This window comes from Epinephelus moara, chromosome 20, assembly GCF_006386435.1.
Source record: "Epinephelus moara isolate mb chromosome 20, YSFRI_EMoa_1.0, whole genome shotgun sequence".
NCBI lineage: Eukaryota > Metazoa > Chordata > Actinopteri > Perciformes > Serranidae > Epinephelus > Epinephelus moara.
In genome coordinates this window covers 30,514,878-30,541,418 of record NC_065525.1, presented here as the reverse complement: position 1 = coordinate 30,541,418, position 26,541 = coordinate 30,514,878, and the positions used below count along the sequence as shown (strand labels likewise).

Below are 26,541 nucleotides of genomic sequence, written 5' to 3'. Positions count from 1 at the left end.
AAAAAAAAAAAAACAGACTTTTTGTCTTTTCATAATTTATAGATCACTGTTACAACAACTATACAAACATGCTTAAAATGACATTTGTATAATTATATAGCTCATGGATCTGGGGACAATTTAAAGGTTCTGTATGTAACTTTCAGAAAATTCTTGTTATTAGTGACACCTCTCACTGAACTGCAGTCAGCATCAGTGGTGTAGTCGAGGGTATACGCAGGTAAATGGGGTGTGCCCACCTCATTTTCTGGCCGTTAACAGTGTACCCATCTATCAGCCAAAAAGCCACTGGAATATATAGGAGAATATACCCAATTCCTCGCAGTGTTGGGCAAGTTACTCTCAAAGTGTAATATATTATATATTACTAGTTACCTCCATTTGAAAGTAATAACTTACTTTACAATATTACTCTCTGTGTAGAGTAATAAGTTACTCATGACACTGCTTTTGCAAAAGTTGGCCGATTGACGCAGATGTTAACACTTATATTTTATCACTAGTAAAATGCAGGGAATATGGTGTTTTACTTAGAAATTATGTCCTTGTGTTACTTTTTGCAAAATAGCCTACCTCTGCTAAATTGGCAATAATAAGAAGAACTCTGGTACTGTGAACATACATGTGAATGTCTTAATTCATATAGACTTTGCATGATTATTTTATTTCCCAGAGGTTTACTGCTTTTTTGCACATCATATTTTTGATTTATTTTGTGTTCAAATTGTTCATATGCTGCTTGTTCCACCCAATTTCTGATAATAAAAGTATCTGAAAATAGTAAAATGTTCTTCCTTCAATTTATATCTTTGTAACGAGTGTTTGAACTATATTTAAGCCATCAAAAGCAGGTATTTCGGGGGGTTTTAAATTGAAAAACGTAAAAATTTAATCGGCCGATGTATCGTTTATCAGATTTTTTTATTCCATATTATCGGAATCGACATCGGCCCCAAAAAATCCATATCGGTCGGGCCCTACATGAGATATGGATTAATATTTGTGGGCCTATGATATGACACACAATAAACAAATGTTGAGGTTAGCAAAACAAATGGACTGGTGTGTGAGTCAGCCACCATGATGAGCGCAAATTAAAACACCGGAGCTAGAAAAATAACTTGTTGGTTCCTGGTGTGCCGGTAAGCTACAGCAGCACCTGAGAGAGTTATGCACAAGCACGGGATGTGTGCCAGTTGCTCTGTAGCTGTAGGGGATGTGAATGGAAAGACATTGAACATACAGGCTACTAAAGCCCTGTTTCCATCAAGTAGTACGGTACAGTACGGTTCAGTTCGGTTTTTCGGTTTTTCTGTTTCCACTGTGAAAAGTTGTGGATGGTACCAATGGAACCGTTCCGTATCGTCCCCATTTTTGGTCCCCCCTCTGTTGGGGTACCTAACGCACAGATCTGGTACTAAAAGGTGGAGCTGTGAACACTGCAGTCTGTTGATTGGTCAATAGAGGATGGTCACTCTGCTCAGGGCTGAGTTGTGGCTGGTTTTGAGGCTCATGTAACTACTGTTCATACTGTGGATAGTTTTATTAGACTCATTGTTATCAGCAGCACCCTTCTATGATGTAGTTTGTAGAGACCATAGACTGTATAAATAAGGTAGTGACATGACAATCCAGAACAACATTCTGGGGATGTTTTTTCCGATGGCGCATAGGCAGAAGTGGAGTGGTGTGGATAAATCAAAAATGAAAGCAATAAACAGTTTAGTTCAGGTACTAATACATTATGTGACACTGTAAATGTAATAATATTACCCAACATTCTGTTGGTATCATGTTGACTTCATACAGATTACAATGCCATTACTCAACATTCAAATTTTCCAACCATACAGGTTGGTGTGACTTTAATCTTACCTTTGACCATCTGATGTAAATTAGCCGGCTCCTCAGGTCTGAACTTGTGCTCCATGGTCGGAGAGTCTTTGATAAACCTGGTTTGCTCTGGAGTGCAGCTGGTATCGTGTTTGTCCACGGGCATGGGCAGTGATTTAGGCAGGAACCAGAAAGGAACGGCAGACATGAGGGTGATGGTGCCCGCGATGAGGTAGCCCAGCCACCATGCTCCCACCCAGCGGGCATCACCAGGGGTAATCGTCACCGTCTCTGTGAAGCGATAAGAGCCTTACTTACTTAGCCTTCCTCTCATCTGTAGTGCTATTTATCAATCTAGATTGTTTTGGTGTGAGATGCTGAGTGCTGGATATATCAGCTGTAGAGATGTCTGCCTTCTCTTGAATATAATGGAACTAAATGGAACTCAGCTTGTGGTGCTCACTTCCTTCTACGCGGTGCTACGGTTGGTGGCTTTAGTTTGGTAGGAAGAAAATAGTTCCTAGATGAAACTGCTCACAACAAGGTCTGTGGATTATCTTGAGTAACCGGGTCATGATTTCTGTTAAGAGACATTGCTGTTGAGTTTTTCCAGTGTAGTTTTCTGGTGCGTTGAGCACCACAAGCTGAGTGCCATCTAGTTCCATTATATTGGAGAGAAGGCAGACATCTTTATGACAGATATCTCTAACACTCTGCAACTCACGCCAAAACAATCTAGACTGATAAATAGCACTACGGGTGAGAGGAAAAATATGTCTTGTTGATTTTGGGGTGAACTGTCCCTTTACAATTTAGGGCTGTGTTAAATGTTCAAAGGAAACATTTCAGAACATGATGAGATGCCTCCTGACTCGTATTGTATTTACAACACACTTCAAAGTGTTTGCTTCCCTATCAGATCACACTGTATCACAGGATTTACTCTGCCCTAATTTATTTCCTCTTGGCAGGTGTGTTGTGTCTTGCACAGCTTTAACACCGTCGTGTATGACAGCCAGTTTCCACATCCAAGTCTCCACAGAGGAGTGTGAGCGCATGATAAACTGCAACAACAATTCACAAAGCACGACATTGTTATTTAATTAGTCATAGTTCATTAGTCAGATGACAGCTTACTCACCCATGTCCACATAGCCGATGTCAACGTAGATCTTGGCACACAGCGACCCCAGCAGGTATCCAAAAACAGGACCGATGATTGATATGGTTTGGACACATCCTAGAATACACAACAAAGAAATGTTTTTTTATTTAACCAACTTCAACACCTAACATACAAATATAGCATCCTATGTTGGGCTAAATACAGCATTTTACAGATGTTTGAGATTTCTTTTTATTTTGAATTTACTGTAACACATTCCATTGAAAAATACATTCACTGGCCACTTTATTAGGTACACCTGTTCAACTCCTCACTAACACAGTCAATCACGTGGCAGCAACTCAGTGCATTTAGGCATGTAGACATGGTCAAGACGACCTGCTGAAGTTCAAACTGAGCATCAGAATGAAGAACAAAGGTGATTTAAGTGACTTTGAACGTGGCATGGTTGTTGGTGCCAGACGGGCTGGTCTGTCAGAAACTGCTGATCTACTGGGATTTTCACACACAACCATCTCTTGGGTTTACAGAGGATGGTCCCGAAAAGAGAAAATATCCAGTGAGCAGCAGTTCTCTGATGCCACACATTACAACCAAGGACTGCAGAAAACCATCTCTGAACCAACAACACGTGGAACCTTGAAGCAGATGGGCTACAGCAGCAGGAGACCACACCAGGTGCCACTCCTGTCAGCTAACAACAGGAAACTGAGGCTACAGTTCACACAGGCTCACCAAAACTAGACAATAGAAGATTGGAAAAATGTTGCCTGGTCTGATGAGTCTGGATTTCTGCTGCCACATTCAGATGGTAGGGTCAGAATTTGGTGTAAACAACATGAAAGCATGGATCCATCCTGCCTTGTATCAACGGTTCAGGCTGCTGGTGGTGGTGTAATGGTGTGGGGGATATTTTCTTGGCACACTTTGGGCCCCTTAGTACCAACTGAGCATGGTTTAAACACCACAGCCTACCTGAGTATTGTTGCTGACCGTGTCCATCCCTTTATGACCACAGTGTACCCATCTTCTGATGGCTACTTCCAGCAGGATAACGCACCATGTCACAAAGCTCAAATCATCTCAAACTGGTTTCTTGAACATGACAATGAGTTCACTGTACTCCAATGGCCTCCACAGTCACCAGATCTCAATCCAATAGAGCACCTTTGGGATGTGGTGGAACGGGAGATTCGCATCATGGATGTGCAGCCGACAAATCTGCAGCAACTGTGTGATGCTATCATGTCAATATGGACCAAAATCTCTGAGGAATGTTTCCAGCACCTTGTTGAATCTATGCCACCAAGAATTACGGCAGTTCTGAAGGCAAAAGGGGTCCAACCTGGTACCAGCAAGGTGTACCTAATAAAGTGGCCGGGGAGTGTACAGTTAATTTAAGTCTTTCTATTTGTTTAGCAAAAGCCTGCATGTATTAAACATGTAGTCCTCTACTTCCAGTAGATCCTCAGTCCATCCTTTATACCTGTCATTACTACATTATCTGGGTACAAAACCCTTTTATTAAACAATACAAATGTAAAGAAAATCTTCCTAAATGAATTACATAGAAAATGAAGTGACCTTAGTCTGGGTACCATGCAAAGCTACAAACATAGCCAGTGAGTGAGGTGTATTACCAATATAGAGGGCAGCATTCTCTGACTGTGCATAATCATCAATGTAGGAGATTCCCAAAGGCTGTACTGGAGTCTCTCCGATCCCCCGCAGGACATTACCCAGAAACACATAGATCCACATTGAAACACTGGACTCTCGCTCACAGCCTGCAGTTCAAAATGAAATAGGAAAAAGGGCATAAGCATTTATAATTCAATGAATGCATGAATTCAATGCAGTGGCTAGTTTACTGTGATTGTCTACATTATCTGGCTGCCTGGCAATATCTGTTTTAAAACACACGCATGTAGGTCCCAAAACTGAACAAACGATACCAAAAGTAGTATTGGGAAAAAAAATGGACCATATTCACAAATTGTGAACAAAGAAAAAGGCAGTTTGGGTTGTTTTTTTGTGAGTAAGCACATTACTCTTAATCTTACCTCTGGAGGACAATATAGAGGGTCTGTCACCTGCCCTGGTGGACTCAGGTGAGCTTGCTGGACATGGAGAGAGGTTATTGGTTGAATTCACTGACCATCTAACTGATGTTTCGATCTTATAGCTGCGTACAAAATACCAATGTGACTGTTAAACAAGGGAAGGGAGAAAGCATCAGGTATCGTTAGATACTCACAATGTGAATAACAAATGCAAACATCATTTTCAAAGTTATGGTGCATGAAATCTCAAAAGAAATACATGAATGGAATTTGTGAAGTGTAATGCATGCCCACAGACATGACTTTTCACCTACCGGCCGATGATGAAATGAGGCATGGCGATCAAAAACGTCCCAAAAGACATCAAGACACAACCAACTGCTATGATCTTGGGTCGGTGGAGCTTGGCACCAAAATAGCTCACAAAGGCAATGACCAACAAATTCCCTAAAAGTGTTGAGATGATCAGAAAAGGAGACCCAGCAAGACTTTTCTAAGTAAGCTAAATGCATATTAGAAACACAGCATTTTAGCTAGACATTGACAAACACATTACGATGACTTCTATCACCTGGAGCTCAGCTTTTCCTTCAATTCTTTTGTTTGTTTTTGACACAAATATCCTTATATACTGTAAACCCCGGTGAAATGTCAGGAAGGTATGAGGGAATGAAAAACAGACATCACCCAAGCCCAAAAACTGGTCCCACAAAGTGTATATAATTTACAGTATCAACGGCCTACCAGACATCTGTGTAAATTTTGATCAAAGTCAGTATAAATATTCATATTTATCTGAGGCATACACAAGGAATACTATGTGTCATGTCCCCGGTCTGTTGTGCAACAGCACAAACCATCACAGAATCCCTCTGTTCCAAGCCTACATGCTGTAACCTTCAAAGGATTCTTCGCTCATTAAGATTCAATTAGGTACGCGACCATTGTGACTATTCAAAGGGGATGCATGTATGCTGTAGTGTCAAGCTCGCTGCCACGCTGAGGACATATTCTTGGCTTACTTGCATTAACATCTGAATACTCCAAAATTGTTTTGCCTGTAAACAGAGAGACACATGGACCAGAAGGACCCGAGAGACTCACCTATTTCAAAGCTCCCGTCTATGATGCCGATCAAATAACTGGGGATGTCAAATCGCCTCTCTAGTTGTGTAATTGTGCTCTTCATGTAGCTGCCAGATAAAGCCTTGGCAAAGTAGGCGAAGGACAAGGCTGCGAGGAACATCTACAGAGATACAGAAAGAGAAGAGACAGCGAACATCTCACAGCCACACTGGAAAGGAAATGTGAAAACTAAGAAAGTCTGGACTGAAAATACATTTTAAAGACCTTGTAACTAAAGCAAAACAATTAGAAAAAGTACATATAGCTGAGTGTGAGAGTGTGTGTGTACGTATGACATGAATTTGCAGTGCAGATACACATTTGTAAAGGCAGCTTTTACAGCCAGGGCCGGAGAGTGTATTGAGCTAAGCCACCTGTAGACACTGACAGTCAGTAACAAAAGGAGGATTAGAGAAGCCAAACCCACCAGGACACAGACTCATCCACTGCACTATGAGCCGACAGACCGACTGACATGCTGCGTAATTGGAAACAGGTGAGTGGTAACCATGGCCTGCACTCAGGGATGGAAATAGTCCACGCCCGGAGGAGAAACACACACGCTCTTGTTTTTAACAAATTTATCGGTCAGTTTTTATTATTATTGCAATGTAGGGATGGCACGATATTAGATTTAACTACATAATTGTGGCCAAAAGAAATCATGATAACGATATTATCGTTATATCTATAGAAAACTAATAATAATCATATTTAACTCTGTTAATTGTATTTTTTATTGTGTCATTTTGGCAAATTAATTACTCTCAAATCTCGTGTAATGAGGTGGAGAGAGAGTCTGTCACCATATTTACTGTAAAAGCATTAAAAAAAGAGCAATTACAAGAAATGAAGCCAGATGAACTGATAAACAAGGCCTAACATTTGCCATCAAGACAATGTCAACTGAAACAAAGTCACTTGCAGGAAGCAGGGACGGAGAGTTTGTGAGTGAGAAAACAGACTGACAACTTCAACTGACCACTCTGATACTTGTCTGTGATGTAATATCCATTGTCCAGTGATCATGTCCTCAAACTTTTATGAAGGAGGATGAGCATGTTTAGTTTGTCAGATTTCAAGCTGGAGTGAAACACTGTCTGAATGTTCCCTGAACAAAACCTTCCTCATGTGATGCCATTTGAAAGCAACAAAGAATTCACATACCACTGGTTTTGACAATAACTGTGTTATTGTTAAGAACATAATTTAAAAGATGCATCCCAAAAAAATCTCAGAATGTGCCCCAAAATGTGCGATACAATTGACTAGGGCTGCCCCATGAAAGTCAGAGATTGGACTCATCAATTGGAGACCCCTCAGTTGACTCAGATTTCCTCAAGCTGAGCAGTTTTTTTGTTTTTGTCAGTCAATGGGCATCAGTGTTGCCAACTTAGTGACTTTGTCGCTATATTTAGTGACTTTTCAGACCCCTCTAGCAACTCTTTTTCAAAAAAGCAACTAGCGACAAATCTAGCGACTTTTTCTGATGTTACTGAAGACTTCTGGAGACTCTGTTGTGAGAGCACGTATCATTCTTATTCTTCTCAACGAGCAGCGGATGCTGCCGTGGGCTCCTCTCTCGCCCCAAAGCACTCACAGACGGCCCAGTCCTCCCTCCCAGCAGCAGTCAGAGCAGGAGATGTTAACCCCTCCACGTCCAGACTGCAAGTGAATCGCGCATGCGCGGAACCGCCGCTGGCTGATCCTGGAATCGCGCATGCGCGGAACCGCCGCTGGCTGATCCTGACCTGGTTTACAGTCAGGGCGGGATGTACATGTAAAATTGTCTTTGTCTAATATAAATTACTGAAAGAAGGTTCATTTGTAGTTCTAAACATATTCAGAGTGTTTTTTTACTCAGCTTTTGTCTCTCCCACGACGTTATTCCTCTCTCCTACAGCAGCCATTACAATTACATGCATATGGACAATTATGCAAATTAGGCAATGACGTCATTTAGCGACTTCTAGCGACTTTTAGGACAGCCAATAGCTACTTTTCTTACTGAGGAGTTGGCAACAGTGGTGGGCATTTTAGTCCCCAGAAGTACACTGGAGACGTTTTAGTCCTCAGGTTTAGTTGCAGAATGAGCACACTACACACACAGTACAGACAGTGCTGCATATACAGAGACAGCTGCCTGGAGGAGGAGAGGCTTTGCCTCGTCAGGCTGCGAGACAAACCTTCTGCTTTGAGGTGGTGAATTTTCAGCTCAAAGCAACTTAATACAATATAGTCTCTGGCTTTTTTTAATATCTAGTGCAGCAAAAAATGGTGTTGCTCATTTTTTATTTGTCCTTAGCCTAGTTAGCTTGGCTACTACATTATCTGAATGTGTGCCCACTTGCAGCACAACATGATTTTGCCAAGCAGGAGATGATCCTGGATCAACATCCAGGTTGGCTATGCTAACAAGCTTGCCAACAGGCTAGAATATTAGTGAATTAGCTTGCTAAGTAGGAAGGCTATGCTAATGAGTAAACATGTCGATAGGCTAGAATATTAGTGAATTAGCTTACTACGTGAAAAGGATATGCTAATGAGTAAGCTAGAATATTAGCAAGTTAGGTCTGCTATGTTAACAAGTGAGCTTGTCAATAGACGAGAATATTAGTGAGTTAGCTTGTTAAGTAGGTCTGCTATGCTAACAAGTGAGCTTGTCAATAGACGAGAATATCAGTGAGTTAGCTTGCTAAGTAGGTCTGCTATGCTAACAAGTGAGCTTGCCAATAGGCTAGAATATTGTTCACTAACGACGATTGTGGATTATATAATTTTTTAGCTCCAAATACCTGTGATTAGCACATTTTACCTCCTTTTTTAGCCTATTAAAAACATATTTGTTAGTATAGCCAACCTACTTGGCAAGCTAACTCACTAACTTTCTAGTAGGCTACCTTATAAGGTTTTTGTTCAATGTTAACTGAAGATTTTGTTCAATTGTACTAACTTCAATTAGTAAAACTAGCTTAGTTCTGGAGGAGCACAAAGGAATTTTGAAAGACGCATAGGAGCAGCACACTGATTATGTCAGAGGGCTGTGATTCGACTGCAATGTTGGTCCAAGAACGCGCGATGTGAGGGGCGTCGGTAGCGCAGTGGATAGTGCCGGCGCCCCATGTACAAAGGCAGTCCGTCCCCACTCTCTCTCTCTGTCTCCCCATTTCACCTTCTGTCCTGTCAATAAAGGCAAAAAAAGCCAATAAAAATAATCTTTAAAAAAAAAAAGAACGCGCGATGTAGAATGTTGATCTAGGAGCATGCCCTACTTGGCAAAATCACGTTGTGCATCACATTGAACGCCATGTTGAGCCCTCTTTAAACTTTAATAAAAGGAATGAATAGTCAAATATTCATATTGAACAGCCAAATCTGATTCAACTGACATAATTCAGATTCAGATACAGCCCTAAAACATACAGATGAGTAACAATAATAGAGCATAAGCAGCTGCAGTAACAGAGATTCAGGCTTGTTGTCATTCACTCAACGCTGAAGACAGATGTCATCCTTTCAGGTCATGACTCAGGTGTAAGCACAAATTAAACAGTGGATGTTGAAGTATTATTCCTTTGGGCACACCACATGTACTATTGGCTAAGTGGATCGTGAACAACATGAGTAATGAACTTGAAAGCCTGAGCCAGGCTTAACAGTCTGTTAGAGTGGCTCAAAAAACTGCTTATGGAAATCCCAGTGACCTCAAAACCTGCAGCAGTGCTACCACGTACTTTGCACACAGCTTGGATTTTATGCCCTTAAAGTTTAGGTCATGTGAACCGTGACCCCGTTTGTCTTTGTCCTGAAGCTTGTCCAATGAGAACTGAGCATGAAGAGGTTCTGAGTTCACAGAAATAATGTATACTAGTCTAATAGAGAACTAAGTGTGTAATGACTTTCCCTCTGCATTAATTCAACAGTTCTTGTTTAGTGATTATGTAATGAAGAGGCATCAGTGTAGAGCCAAATTCTCTGTAACTCCGAGTGCTTATTATGTGCACACAGCCTTAGTGAAATAAAATTGCCATTCTTAATAAACAATTATCTTTGTCTCTCTCTCTCTGCAGCATTAACACAGTGAGGGACGAGAACAAAGACTCTCAAATCTGAGAGGAGCTACGAGGGACCGGTGGAGCTATGGCAACCACATGGGTGGTCTGCGGCTGATTCTCTCAATGTAAGGGCATGCTTCACTCTAATGTCAAGTGCATAATTACCATTTATACCACAGAATATAAGTGGATATAATACTGAGGCAGGAATGCTGAGGCACGATGGGTCTCATATGACTGCATTAATGATGTTGACCCGGGATTTAAAACCTTCACTAGCATCACTGTGTTGGCATTACGCCAGACGCCTTAATTTAAAGGAACTTTTCATTGCTTTTTGAAATGTGGAATAGTGAGGTGTGCGAGGAAAATCACATTGTCTACCAATCCTCCTTCATCGTTGCTATGGGCATCACTCTGCTTTTTCTATCCAGTCATTCATTTATCCATTATTCACCTGCTATGATTAATGTTTACATTATTCAATATTTGTTTTCTTTCTGCTTTTATAATGTGATAAAAATATTTGTGTAAATAGAAAAAATATACTCAGAAACTATATACTAAATGTAAGTTAGAATTGATTAAATTACTTTAATATAGTAGTCATCACCTTAAAAATGTTTAAAGGAACAGAGTGGAGAATTAAATGGCATCCAGCAGCGAGGTTGCAGATTGAAACCAACTGAATACCCCTCTACTCAAACTGAGTGTAGAGAACCTACAGCAGCAGTCAGGTGACATAAAAAACGTGTTTTATTTGTGCATTACGGGCTACTGTAGAAACACAGTTGTGCAACAATAGACTGTAAAAATTGTGGACATAGCTATCGTCACCCATTGGTTTGTGGACTCCCGTTCTGAAGCCTGAAGATCGGTATTACGGCAGTGACAATCTTGCTTTTTCGAGGACACTATCGGCAGCTTGTCACTCAAAGCAGCCTTCCCTTAATTATGCGTAAGTTTAAGTTTTAATTAAACGTAAATGGGTGAGTTATTAAAAAAAATGCACCGCCTGTACCAGGCTGTTAACATGTCTGTTTCTGCTGTAAGGTTGGGGATTTTAAAATGTGTAAGTCTGTGGGTATTGACTGGCTTCCAGAGCCAGCCTCAAGTGGCCATTCAATGAACTACAGTTTTTTTGGCACTTGCGTATTCGCTTCCTTGTTCAGCCCCGGAGGTTGCCGCTTGTGTGGAACACAGTGGGCTCCAGGACCCACTCCCTATATAGATATGAAGGGCTCATTCTAAGGTAAAGAAAACACAATGATTCTTAGTTTTAGGTAATAAACCAATGAAAAAATAGTTATTCATTCATTTTCCGTAACCACTTACCCTGTTGGGGGTCGCGGGGGGCTGGAGCCTATCCCACCTAACATTGGGCGCGAGGTGGGGTACACCCTGGACAGGTCGCCAGACTATCACAGGGCTGACACATAGAGACAGACAACCATTCAAACTCACATTCACACCTACGAACAACTTAGAGTCACCAGTTAACCCGCATGTCTTTGGACTGTGGGAGGAAGCCGGAGTACCTGGAGAAAACCTTTGCTGACATGTGGAGAACATGCAAACTCCACACAGAAGGCCTCCCCCTCCTCGGAGTTCAAAACTCCCAACTCGGGTTCGAACTTGGATCTCCCTTGCTGTGAGGTGACAATGCTAACCACTTTACCACCGAGCCATAGTTACACATATTATATTCCATTTCTGCCAGTATATTTCCCTACATCCTACACACTGGACCTTTAATATAAAGTTCTGCAAAATTCCTTATTGTTACATATACTGTTTTTCATTGTGGCAAAATACCTCAAAAGTCTTGTTGTGATAAAAGTATAATTCTTTCTGATAATATTACCTGAATATTGTTTGGTTCATTTAACTTTTTATTGTTTAAAACCTGAATGTAAATCTTAGATGTCCACAAGGTTCAAACACAGGAATCAGAACCAGAGAGATCTTTCAACGAGAATAAAAAAAAAACATTATGTCACTGCCTTTGTCTCACAACATTTGCATTTGAGGTAGTGTAGTATGTACAACTATACCAACATGCAGAACTCTGCTGTAAATATTAGCAACACGTGTGCTACGAGCAGTCAAAAACCCCTTTTCTAGAAGTGTATGTTGTGTCAAACACACCTCACTGAGAAGTTCATTGTAAGATTACTCAACATGGAAGGAAAACACACATGACCCAAAAACACAGCATGACTGGGAATTCCATATTATTATTGCTGCCCGTAGTTGCCCAAGAATTTCACTAAGCAGCTTTTTTTTTTTATTTCTGTCCAATGTGCTTCCTAATCCAATAAAGAGGTTCAGACCCTCCGTTCTGACCTCCTTTACTGAAGCACAAACTTTGTTTAAGGAATTTCTCACAGCGACTTAATACCGAGTCCAAAGGGCACAGAGAGCTGCGGCACTCAACACCTTGCATCAACTAGACCTACCAGAAACATGCAGCACGCTCAGCTCAAACGAACAGTAGGTGTTCAAACATTCATGGATTTGCATTAGAAGATGCTTAAAGTGGTTTCATTCAGCTAGTCGTCTGTAAAAAATTAAACATAACTCGGCACAGCAGAGAAATAGACAGCTATAGCTTTTAGATATTCACACACAAGAGGGTACATTCACCAACATGTGCACTCTGTGTCTCTCTGACATACTTGTGATCCCAGTAAATGGAGAGATATGAGTGTGCCCTCCCTGCAGGCCAGTCAAATGACAGGCATGTGGGCCCTCTGCTCTTTCAGGATAAAACACTTCATACATGTTCTTATGACTGTTCTCTGGTACATTACATAATGTTGTCCCTGTTGTTGACTGTACTTATGTCGTTTTCTCCCTATTTGACACTTCAAAACTGGATTTTTACCACGAGACTTGGAAAAATAATTGTAAAGTAAACGTATTTCCAAGTGTCATATTCATATAATTTCTCTGAAATGTCGGGAGTTTTGTACTGTCCAGTTCAAGGCCACAGATTCATCATATTTCTTCACATTTCATGACATTTTTTTCATCTTTATCATGTTCAGGAACTGTAACAAATGATATATGGCTTGCAAGTCAAAAAAGGGCTTGTTAGGGGAGAGCTCCTTTTTCCACCACAGTACCTTTAAATTGGGGTGGCAGGAGTTCTTCTCTGTGGAGGAGGTAGGGTTGTTGTCTAGAGTCCAGCTGCCTGTGGCTGTGTCGTCCATCTTCTTCATGGCTGCCTGTTGTTTGCCTGAGCTGCGGTTTCTCTTTAGATGATTCACCCTGGCTGTCCTCACTCACACCTGTTGGAAGAAATTAAGATTTAGAAAGCTGTCAGCCACAATTATTGTACTCATTTAGAACAGCACTATTACACAGAAGCGAGGTCAATATCAATTTCATCTCTGCATCTACAACAGACACTGTGGGCATTGGATGTGTATGGCTAAACACTGGAAGCAAAGATAAATGGTTAGCCTTGCCCCATCAAGGTGCCTTCCATCGAATCCAACAATGTCATACATGCACACTGTCCTGTGTAATTAAAACAGAAAATAATGCAGTTATCTTGAGACATGGAGCCTTTACTGCAAAGACCAACCACAGTACAGTGAATGCACACAGCATCTAATAAGTCTTGTCCTTTTCATGAAGTTACAGGATTTGTGCAATGTCAAATCTCTGAACAAAACCCAGGTGTTTCTCGGCTGTGCTAATAGCTAGCTAACAGCTATGTTGAACATTAAAGTAAAAGAGAACAATTTTGCAGTTGTATAATGGTACATTTGAACTCTTTGCTAGAAGCTAACATTAGCTATTAGCTGTTTTCGCACCAATAAGATTCTGTTTGTGGGGAAAAATCGGAGATATTCTGAAAATCTTTAAAGATTTTAAAGGTCCAGTGTGTAGGAATTAGGGGGATAAATTGGCAGAAATGGAGTAAAATATAATCTAAGTATGCTTTCTTTAGTTCATAATCACCGGAAAATAAGAATCGTCGCATTTTTATTAGCTTAGAATGACCTGTCTAAATCTACATGAGAAGGGAGTCCTCATACACACAGTCCACCATTTTGCACTGCCATGTTTTAACAGTAGCCAAGGATGGACAATCCAAACACTGGCTCTACACAGGGCCATTCGCGTTTTCGCATCGGCCACTGTAGTTAGAAGCCTCTGCGGTGATATTTTTTAATATAAAAATGTTTTTACTCCTGGTAAAAACCTCCTGAATGTCTGAATCTTAAGTTATCAGAGATAAAAGGTGAGCACACATTAGCAGGTGCTAGGCTAGCGACCTGTCTCCGCTGAGCCAAACAGCATCAGGGAAAAACTAATTTATCACATCAAACTGCTTTATTCTGTTTTAATCACCTGCAGCCTTATCTATAACCACTGCGTACGCACAAAGAAGGGCTTTAAATGTGCGTACGCCACTTTGTTAGCATAAATTGGGATTTATAAAGGAAGACTTGATGAAGAAATGTGCGTAAATTGAGGAAACCTCTGACCCTTGCATATGCACATTTTGGAGACAGTGGAAATTGGTGACAGATGGTGAGGTGATGAGTTGAAGCCAGATTGTAGACATTAAATATGAGAGGAATTACCATATGTATAATCATGTCTCACACACATTTAAATTTATGTCACATGTTACTTACAGATTCACTTCATGAACATTCAAATTCAGCAGTGTTGTTTGTGTTTGTGCCAGTAAGCTATAACTTTTCCATAAGCACCTTCTGACTGTAATCTTCAATCAAAGACCTCTCAATGTTTCATGAACACTGTCCCACTATCACATTCTCTACCCCTGGAGCACAGAGGAGAGGGTCGGGGCCGGACTGTGTGCTGCTGACATTTGTGGTCAGCTGTGAAGTGCATTGATGAAAGTCTGGCTCTCCTTTTCCCCGATATTAAGCATGGATATACTGAGTCATTCTCACCTCAACCTCAGAACTAATTAAATCATCACCATCAGTTGTAGAAATCCAAGTTAAATCGCTGCAGGGAAAATGTCTGTGCTGTCAGGCGCACAGAGCACACAGGAGACGCTACAGTGCTGCCACACACACTCTGCTTCTCCAGTCACCTCACACGGCACATCCTCACTCCCTGTACATATGGATTGTGTAAATTAGCAGAGACAACGGGGTGCAATTCTTTTTTCTTTTTTTTTTTGCCTCTACCTTTAGATCTGACCTTTTTGTTTTTATTTTTTATTTTAGACACTCTCCTGTTTGATGAACTCACTGCATTAACTTGCTGCCTTTTCTCCCGTTTGTGACCAATCAGCTGTGACTACCAAACAATATGTGCTTTCTTACCTCCACCTCACCCACATGCACCTCGATTTCTGTGTCAGAAAGATATGTTTTCTATGCCTTCCTCTTCGTTGTTGCCATCAATCACCATGATGAACCACTGATCAGCAGGCTCATGTATGTGGATCAATATTCAGGTGCTTTGCATTGACCATTTATGGTTGAATGTGGGCATATAGCGGGCATGATATGAGGCTGATCCACGTGTGGACAATTTCAAGTTTATTTGGGATTTATAAAAGGAAATTGCCTACTGGAAAGCATAGGCATGGTTTTATAAATCAGAATATTTTCTGGCGTATTTACATTAAGTGTGGATTCTCCGCATAGTTTTATGAATAAGGCACCTGGTCCGTTTGTTCTGGGGAGGAAGAGACCACAAAGGATATTTCCGCTCCCACGAAAGACTTCCTGAACAATGAACACTGAAGGAATACTAACCAAGAGTTCATGCTTGGCACATGGGAGAACTTTCAGCTGGCTGCAATCAGCAATCCTGACCACTAGAGGCCACTAAATCCTACACAGTGCTTCTTTAAAGTTGTAGTTTTCAAAACAGAATTAAAATATAATTTAATGCAACGCCAAGGAGAAGGGCTAAACATTATATGTTCCTGTACATTGGTGACGTGACTGTAGATGATAACTCCATGATGTTAAAAATGTGTAGTGTTTTTACTAGAGGTTTAATTATGACTCTTACACCTAATCTAATATATAAGTCAGTTATGCCTACATGAACAGCACACATTACACTCAAGGATCTTTTGGGAAATACAAACAAACTTAAAAACTTAAAAAGCCAATGTGCAGCTGAGTAAATACAGTAAATGGGCTTTTTCATACCAGAGAGGAAACTATTTTACAAAATATTCTTTCATCTAGTCATTAGAATAATCTCCTCAGCAGCAGTGATGATATCTAAGTGCTTTTTTAGAAATTGTGAAGGTTAACTTTAAGAGGAATCATGGGACAAGTGACAGAAAATATGTGAAGAGCTGTAGGGCTGTAATTATTGGATTTTATGTCAGTCAGACAGGTTTTCTTTAGCAGTTCTGCTAAACATGGCCAGTACGTCTTTTTTATTTGCAACTGCATGCCATGGTAATGTTGTATTTAGGATTCAAAAACCTACTTTGTACTTTGCAAGCGCGATATGACCATTAACGTGACAGCAAACAGGTTACAGGAAAACAAAACGGAGTGACAATTAAAGTATCAATCTCAAAATAAAAATTGTACTGTCAAGCGCAAACTAGGAAGGCAATGACTGTCAGCATGTGATTACTGATACTTGCATTAAAAGAGCGGTGTGTAGGATTTAGTGGCATCTAGAAAGGTGAGGATTGCAGATTGCAACCTGCTGAAACTTCTCCCCTGTGCCAAGAGTGAACTCCCATTTACGATTCCTTCAGTGTTCACTGTTCAGGAGGTTTTTACCAAGAGTCGAATTATCCACAGCAGCGTTAATTACATTTTTCCATCATCAACCATTTTTCCACCATCAACCATTTTTCCATCATCAACCATTTTTCCACAATGAAAACGAGACAATGACAAGCTAAAAATAGATCTTAATAATGAAAACTAAGATGAAATCTATGTTACATTTACGCTGACAAAAATGTTCGTGGTTGACTATCAGAGATTGAAAGCAGAGAACAGCTGTGCTTGTAATTATCTTCAAATGCCAATAAACTCCAGCAAATAGTCTGCGGCAGAATGCTTCACGAGCCAGCAAAAACACTCAAACCGGAGCAGCTTCAGCCGATGGTGCGAGTTTTGAGCTGTAATTCAGCGGTGAATAATCAGCCCTATGTGTCTGACTGTGGATGGTGGAGCTGCTGAATGGATTTGTGGTGTTTGTAAGTTGCAACGGTGGCTGTTTGCAGCCTCGCAAGTTAGCCTATGAATGGCAGCGGAGCAAGCAGCCACCTGCTGACGGACTTCACAGCTGAACCCTGTGGGACTCCAGTCAGTCCAGACTGTCTCAGGAAGGTTTATGGTTTGATGCTGTCGGAGAAGTTTTCTCTGAAAGTTTAGTGTTAGTTATTTAGTTAGTTAGTTATTTACTTATTTAGTTAGTAAGTTTGTTAGTTAGCTAGTTAGAAGCAGTTTATTTCGAACATGTAAGTAGCAAATAAACAAAATAATCATACAGTAGAAGACAGACATAAAAAACAGGTTACTAAAGGAAGCATGAAAACTGAAAACAACATATAATGATTTGATTTACATGTCCAAAAAGGAGTGGGAGGAAGTACACTTTTGTACTTGTACTTTTGTACTTGTACTGCATTTTTTTACACAGTTGATCCATTCAGAATTGAGTAAATCAAAAGTATGGTTTGACAGAAATAAATATCATTAAACCCGGACAAAACAAGACTGATTTGGGGATGTGCAAAACTAATAAACATATATGGATTCATTTGGATGGGGTTAATATTCAAAGAGTTAATGAAATCATATTCCTAAACATGAGTTTAAATCTCCAGACTAACATGTTGCAGATTAAGTAAGAATTCAGGCCTTAATTAAGTTATTTTTCTGCTTTTTAACAGTGAGATTAATAAGTCAGTGTTTACAATGAACCTGGGTACAAATCCACATTGTCTTAGATTAGTTATTTGTGGTGTCACAATGTTTTTGAGAGCATAAACAGAGCGATGTTGAGCTTTTCAAATGAAGATCAGTACTGTAAGTGAGTGCTCGTAAATCAGCCCTTAAACCTGTCAAACACTGCTGGAGAAATGACAGTTTGGAAGTGTGCAGAAATTATATATAGTTGTAGAAAAAATTGTACAAATGAAATGTTTATACAACCTGTCCCCTTAATTCCAAATTGTGATACATGAACCAGCCTAACTGCATTAGTTTAAAGATAGAAGAACATAACATATTGACTAAAAGTTTTCGTCGACTAAAAGTAGACTGAAACTATAAAGGACTAAACTGACTAAAATGTGACTGAAACTAATCAGCATTTTCATTTCAAGACTGAGACAAAATCTCAAATAGCTGTCAAAATTAACACTGATCGACAGAGGTCCTTTCCTTTCCTAAACAAACTAGGATATTTAAACCAGTAAAAACATTAAATAAAGCAGTTTCAAGTTAAAATTCAGTGTTTCTCCGACGCTGTTCAGCTCATCGCAGACTAACCTAACCTAAATATGAAGGCTGAAACAAAAACTTCTCTTTGCAGATATAAACAGCTCATTCTAATGTTTAGGTCATTGTACATAAAAGAAAATAAAGTTATTATATTATATTCAATTTTTGCCAAAATCTTACACACTGGACCCTTAAGTCTAATTTGCATGGATGTAAATGATGACCTAATGAGAGTGATAGAGGGATGTAGAGACAGGGAGCAGAGCTGTGCAAAGAGCAAAGCTGTGACACTGTTGAAAAACCAGACTGTTTCAGCGACATGAAAACTCCCTATGGATCCCTCCTCCGTGCACAAAACCACGGCGCGGCTTTGAACTACGCTAGACAGAAACGTAGCTGCAGCCGACGACATAAAGGCTTTCATGCTCATCTAACCAAAAGACATTAAGCAGGACAGTATTTTGGCACGACGAGACTGTATACAATAATGATCTGCATCCCACATGCTAAGACTGTAAGCCAAGTATTTCTCTCTCTCTCTCTCACACACACACACACACACACACACACACACACACACACACACACACACACACAACAGACAAAATATTTCATCAGTTTGTTTGAAGCTTGTATCTGACTGAGGGCTTTGCTCCGAGAGAGGCTGGTAATGGGCTGCATTCTGTATGCACAATTAAACTGCCTTCTCTCCACAGCCACTGTAGGATTCAGACAATATTACCTATTCAGGTCCACACAGGAGGGAGTTTCAGGTGAATAGAAATCCCATTCATCTGATCACGGTGTTCAAGGTGAAGAAAACGCATACCTACAATACTAAATAATGAGCTGCAACAGTTGAATCTAAAATTCTTTGTTTCTTCACAACATAATACACTCTCAGGCATGATATAAGTTACCATATACAGTGTACACACTATATATGTGAAGACACATACCCTGATTATCAAAAGTGATTAACTGTCCTTTAAACTCAACCCAAATTTACTTATAAAGCACATTTAAAAACAACTCCCACTGACTAAAGTGCTGTACAAAAGGAATATAATGCTAAAAACACATACATGAGAGGCAACATAACTGTCAGGTACACAGCTCATACATTTAGAGACACAACACACACAGGCATGCATCAGGGAAAGCCACGTCAGGGGGACTCAAACGCTAAGGAATAAAAGCAGGTTTTGAGCCTGGACTTAAAAGAGTCAGTGGTGGGGGCGGACCTGAGTGTGAGGGGGGTGTTGTTCCACAGTTTGGGGGCAGACACAGCAAAGGCACGATCACCCCTGAGCTTTACATTCAGTGAATGTAGAGTCTGTAACCAAACCCTGGAGATCTTGCCTCCGGAAGAAGAGCGGAAGAGCCCTGGTTTCCGGTGCTAGGCTGTTTGTAGTCCACGTGATACTGACCGATCACGTTTGAGCCGGCTGCAGTTGTTGCCAGGTTAAACACTTGGCGTCACTGCAAACTCTGAATCCATCGCAACGGTTCAGCATATTTACTTATATATAAACAGAAGTCGGAAACGGAAATTCGCCTCCTCAAACCGGAATGCCAAAAAATCGGGGGGCTGCCCCCAGAGGCTGTATCGCCGTCTGCCGGAAGTCAGACGCTGAATACAGCCGATGGATTCCGAGAATGCTCCTCAGGTACCAGTGAGGAGCCTGGCAATGGCGCTCTGAACTAGTTGGAGGCAGGACAGAGAGGACGGACCAATACCAGTGTACAGAGAGTTACAGCAGTCTTAACGGGAGGAGACGAGAATGTGGGTGACTAAGTCCAAGTCTTTGAAGGAGAAAAATGGCTTGATTTTGGAGATGGTGGCTTTGTAAAGGCAGTGACTGACCTCCTGATCAAAATTGGTCTGGCATTTGCACAGAAATTACTGAGATATTACATTGAATTTGGGATTGTCCACTCATTCAGGCCTTTTGGAGTAAAATTCTTAGACACATGAGTAAATGGTGAGGTAAGACATTGGTTTTTTGGGGGACAGATCACAAGTACATAATGTGTCAAGGGATGAATTCTCAGTTGTTATGGCTGGAGTCATTACAGCTGCTAGAACAATACTTAGGTACAGGAAGTCAATGAAGCCGCCAGAAATAAAAGAATGGGTCAACTATATGACATAAACTGCCTCGTACGAAGGCAAATATATATCTTTTAGGGCAGGCATGTCCAAAGTCCGGCCCATTGTGGCCCGCAGGCCGTTTGTCTCTAAAAATATACTTTATGTGGCCTGCCACAGTATATTGGTTGATGAAGCAAGTTCACTTTGCATTTTTCCGCTCACCTCACGATGGCAGCACTAATGTACAGTTTGTAGTAATGCATCGAATAGGAACTCTGCAAGCAGAACCTATGTGTCTTCATAAACAAATGCTAAACAAGCAAATGACATAGCAACAGAGATTTCCTGCTAGGTAGCATTAAGTCGACAGCGAGCCCCGCTGCTTTCAGGAGAGGAGGAAAGTTGAATACTTTTTCACTTAAAGCCAAAACAGTTGAATTTTTGTCTCATTTGTATGTGATAAAAAAACCTATATGATGCAAGAGGCAGCTGTTCACATGATCTAATCTGGCCCACATTCAAAAAAGGTCGGACACCCCTGTTTTACAGGGACAAACTCTTTGAAACCACCTGATGAAGACTAAAGATTACTGTCAAACAAAGTGATGTTTAATACATCATGGAACAGGGGGTAGAGACTAGCGCTGAGTTCAAAGATAATTACATGGTCTCGTTGAATTATGGGTGATGACTCATGCACTCAGGTTAATTAATCAATGCATATTAAGTAACCAGTTAAGCATCTCTGGATACTGCAAATCCCCTGCTATTTTGCCAGCTGTGTGCACTGCGCATGGTTGATGCTTCACAGCCAGGTTTCCATTCACATCATAGGCTGTACAGTAAAGTTGGATGACATGACAGCTCCCAAAAAGTGAAGCAAAAATGTCTCAATCACTTCCTGATGGCTGGCTGCAGTATAGGTCATAAAGTCTGCCTCCTGCATGCTAGCGGATGGAACATGAGCTAAACTAAAAGCTCAAAGTACATGTCAAATAAATTTCGCCAAAAGATGGTTTCTGTCATTTTAAGCAGTTTGTATCGTGCTGACGTTCAAGTGTTAATTTTTCTGATAAGTTTAGTTGTAACTAGTTATCTGATGCTAGGGGGGAACTAAGCAGAGGTTTGACATCATGATTGACAGCTGTGTATGCCAATTGATGTGCTCAAGATCAGTGGCGCTGCTCTTGATTGGCTGGACAGGTGTATGGGCGACAACGCGATACTGCAAAGTATGTTACTGCGTAGACTCTGGCTCCAAATAAAGTCCCAAGCGCAAGATGGCAGCAATCATATCGGGATATCCTGGCTTCATTTTTGTACAGTAGGAGGAAGTAGAGATGTGTCATCCATCTTATATACAGTCTATGATACAAATGTACAACTTACAATAAAATTGTATATATTCTAAAAAATGACCAAAGAAAATGCAAATTCATGCGTCATGTTGGTGAAGATTCTTAGCCATCCAGGTCATGGTTATCATAAGTGCTATATCGTAGGCAGTTTCTTGAAGACGTTTCACCTCTCATCCAAGAAGCTTCTTCAGTTCTGACGGACTGGAGTGGAGTCGCAGGCTTTAAACTAGTCTTTGAGGTCAAATGTGAGCTCTGAGTTTCAGAGTCGTTGAGGTTACATGTGAGTTGTTGACCCAGTCGAGTCATTGAGGTCACATGACCTCAGCGACTCTGTAAGTCTAACGGCCGGGGTCCACCGGGCACGTCAGCAGCGCGACACGTCTGAAGCGCGAGTCCCGTAGCAGCTCGCCTCCCTGTTAATCAATTACAGCGGCTCCACCGCCAACGGGAGCGGTGCGACAACCCCCGTCTGTCGCGCGACAACTCTCTTTTACGCGGCTCTTCTATTTTTGTCGCGCTACGCTCCCCTACGCGACCCTCCAGCAGATAAAAACTACATGAAATAGTGTGCTAAACGAGTACAATGTGTTTTTAAATGAATAGACCATTATCAGAGATGATATGTGATGATTTTTTTTCATGCATTTACTAATGTTTATCCGTGACATTGTGTGAATGTCCGTGGCGGACATTTGAAAGAGTAGATGACAAACAGTACAGTAAACTTGTAGATAACTCAAATATATGTAGGCCTAATAACTTAGGTGGAAAATGCTTTAACATTTCATGCAGCCTACATGCAGCCTCGCGGCTCGACAAAAGGTAAACAACCCCGCTGGCTTCTCTACGTGTCGCTTCCGTATGCAGTCAGTGGAACCCAAATGAATACGCCGCGACGCTACGCTGACATGACGCTTACGTTTGCAGCCGGTGGAGCCCCGCCCTTAGACAGAGTTTAAAGCCTGCGACTCTGCACCAGTAAGTTACAACTGAAGAAGTCTCTGGATGAGAGGTGAAGCGTCTTCAGGAAACTATACAAGTCCAGTTGCCAACGATACAGCACTTAAGACAAATGTATGCGTGTTTCCACCCACTGTTATGCGAATATTAGGCGTTGGCTCTTCATGATAAACATTCTAAGGCGCTTGTTCCCCATTAAGGTACCATTAAAACATTCTTTTTAAGTAAAAAAAAAATGTTTAAATTCAATTTGTTTGTGTTATAAACAAGCAATGTCAATTTAAAATAAATAGGCAAACATAAATAATGGCAAATGAAGACACAAATATTAATTTAATTGAAATAAAATAACAGGCCAGGGCTTAACAGAGTTAATTTGACATTAAATTAGCAACTTTTTTTTTTTGCTTTGGTTATTGTCTTAAAATATAGCTCCATGTCTTTATTTAAATCATGGAAGTGAGGTTTAATTTAAGCTAACTTAATTTTAAATTTAGCAAATTTACACTGAAGAAAGTAAAGCTCTGCAAAAAAGGCTGTGAGATTAATTAGATAATATTTATTTTGATGCCATTAAAACATTGAAGGAAACGACGGCGCAATGATGACGTAATTAAAAAAGCGGCAGTGAAACAAACAAAAAATAATTATAAAATATGGTGGAATTATAAACCTACCATTTGTCTGTTTCATGTATTTGAGGAAGGTCTCCTCATCTCTTCAAACAGGTTTTCACCTGCCGCCATGTTTCGCCTCTTCAGTGACGTTTGAGTCACGTGCTTCAAGTAGCTACGTCATAATTAATTCACCAAAAGTCTGCTTTCACTGCACTTTCTCACGTTTTGATTTCTATGGCGACACTAACTGTTTAACATCAGCCAAGCATGAAAACTTTTAAAATATTTGTATTCTTTATTTTTTGAGTTCTTTCAATGCGTAAATTGAAAATGGAGATAAAACAGTTGGATGGAAACACACCTAGTGTCACCTGCTGACACTGCCAGTTTCAGCCTTTTGTGCAGTTAACTTAAGTCATACTGCCGCAACTTCACTTAATTCTAGTCCTGACAATAATCCAAATGTCAAGCAGACAATAGGCGCGTGGTTTTTCAGCCACAGAGAAAATCATTATGATACTTACCTAACTCCAAGATTCAACCCCGACGTGTCTAACTTCTTATTTCAGTATAGAGACTGAGGCGGAATAATCCTGTTTGACAAAAGGCTTCAGCGGCATGAAACGACCCTGCTGTAATGAAGTCACCTGCTCATACTGTACATGCTCCTCTGTCTGCAGCGGAGAACAGTGTGTCTCAGTGGAAGCGACAGGGTGGATACTGAGCACCGTGTACACAGTGCAGCACACGTGATGCGATAAAGAGAGCTGCGAAAACTACTTGCCAGAACATATCCCACCTTTTCACTGAGCCCCGATAACCTTAAAGCGGTGAAACGATATTGCAAACATCTGCAGACTGCTGGAAAATCCTCAACAGGAAGCCATGATTTGAATTTCCGCAATGAATAATTAATCTATTAGACCTGCAGCATGTTGTGGCATTAATTTACCAGGGGGACTGTAACGTTTTGCTCAGACAGGAGAACATGCACGGATAAATTTTCCCCCCTCTGCCTCCTACAGTATGAAGTGTTTACAGCTTTCAAGGGTGTCTCACATAATAAAAAATATGCTGAGCAAAACCAGATGGCTCCCATACACACACTACTGGGAAAAAAGATGTGCACCACTTCATGTCTTCACTGCCAACTTTGTCATAGTTAAATAGAGCATGAGCTTTGAACTATTCACTTACAATGAAGTCAAACTGATAAGCTAATTTAACTGTCTTGCATCATGAGCAAGTCAGATATTCTCAATAATGCAGATACTGTAATAATAAAGCAGATTTTTTATTAAACATCTCTTCCTCATCTGTCCCTCTAAACCTGTGTTCTTCGAATATAATCAGTCTCACGCTCTTTCTCAGAGGTGTAGATGTCAGGGGGGATGCAGGGGACACGTTCCCCTTAACATTTAGAACGTGCATTTGGGGTGCTGGAGCCTATCCCTCCCTTAACATTTAGAACGTGCATTTGGGGTGCTGGAGCCTATCCCTGCTGACATTGGGCGAGAGGCAGGGGAAACACCCTGCACAGGTCACCAGACTATCACAGGGCTGACACATAGAGACAGACAACCATTCACGCTCACATTCACACCTACGGCCAATTTAGAGTCACCGATTAACCTGCATGTCTTTGGACTGTGGGAGGAAGCTGGAGTACCCGGAGAAAAACCACACTGACATGAGGAGAATATGCAAACTCTGCACAGAAGGCCTTCCCCACCCCAGGATTTATGGTGGGTTCAAACCAGGAACCCTCTTGCTGAGAGGCGACAATGCTAACCACTGGTTAGCCACCGGTTTTGGTTAGATGCCTGAAATATGGTGTGTAGTTAACACAAGCTTAAGAGACTTTCATGTTTTGTTCTCCAACATAAAATACGTCAGTAATACCCCACTCGAAAATTAAGAATTTTATTATTTGAGTTTTTTAAAAAGCCTGTTGCTAAACACGGCTAAATGAGACTGTGGGATGTCATCATGCTTAACACAACTGTACAGCCTCGTTATGGTGGCGACACTGAAGCTATGCGACTGTGGTGTAGTTTGTTCATATCCATCCATCCATCCATCCATCCATCCATCCATTTTCATCTGCTTATCCAGGGCCAGCTCGCAGGGGTAGCAGGCCAAACAAAGCTCCCCAGACGTCCCTCTCCCCAGTAACGCCATTCAGCTCCTCCTGGAGGACCCCGAGGTGTTCCCAGGCCAGACGAGATATGTAATCCCTCCAGTGTGTTCTGGGTCTACCCCGGGCTCGCCTACCAGTGGGACGGGCCCGAAACACTTCCAGTGGGAGGCGCCCAGGAGGCATCCTGATCAGATGCCTGAACCACCTCAAATGAAGCCTTATGACGTGAAAAGCAGCGGCTCTACTCCGAGCTCCCTCCAGATGTCCAAGCTTCTTACCTCCTTACTCCTCTCTAAGGCTGAGCCCAGACACCCCATGGAGGAAGCTCATTTTGGCTGCTTGTATCCGTGATCTCATTCTTTCGGTCACTACCCAGAGCTCTTGACCACAGGTGAGGGTTGGTTTTGTTTATAGCCTAGCTTTTTATCTCTGGCAGTTACATTTGCACTTAAAAAACCATACAAGTGGTATTCATTAGTGAAGACTATCTTGCTGAACAAAACGTATAAACTCTTGTTCACCACAGAGCTAATTCTCTGCTATAATCCCAAATCAGAATCAGAATCAGAATCAGAAATACTTTATTGATCCCCGAGGGGAAATTATTTATGTTACAAGTGCTCCTTGCAAGAGAGGAAAGATACGTGAAAATATAAGAAATTTAAACAGTAGTATTAACAAATATATAGTTAAATAAACAGGAATTATTAACAAACATAAACGTAAATAAATAT

At 41.0% G+C, this 26,541-nt stretch overlaps 1 protein-coding gene across 1 annotated transcript in view; it reads right to left on the bottom strand.

Annotated features, from left to right (window-relative positions):
- LOC126408173 (solute carrier organic anion transporter family member 1C1-like) overlaps positions 1–24,323 on the bottom strand; it is a 29,802-nt gene extending 5,479 nt beyond the window's left edge. The window contains exons 1-8 of the mRNA XM_050073578.1: positions 24,192–24,323; positions 13,331–13,495; positions 6,127–6,268; positions 5,337–5,469; positions 5,023–5,144; positions 4,600–4,746; positions 2,975–3,073; positions 1,876–2,124 (exon numbers count right to left, since the gene is read on the bottom strand). Of these exons, the coding sequence (XP_049929535.1) occupies positions 1,876–2,124; positions 2,975–3,073; positions 4,600–4,746; positions 5,023–5,144; positions 5,337–5,469; positions 6,127–6,268; positions 13,331–13,426 (988 nt within the window). The 5' untranslated portion in view covers positions 13,427–13,495; positions 24,192–24,323. The remainder of the gene's footprint in view (positions 1–1,875; positions 2,125–2,974; positions 3,074–4,599; positions 4,747–5,022; positions 5,145–5,336; positions 5,470–6,126; positions 6,269–13,330; positions 13,496–24,191) is intronic.
- Between the last annotated feature and the right edge of the window lie 2,218 nt (positions 24,324–26,541).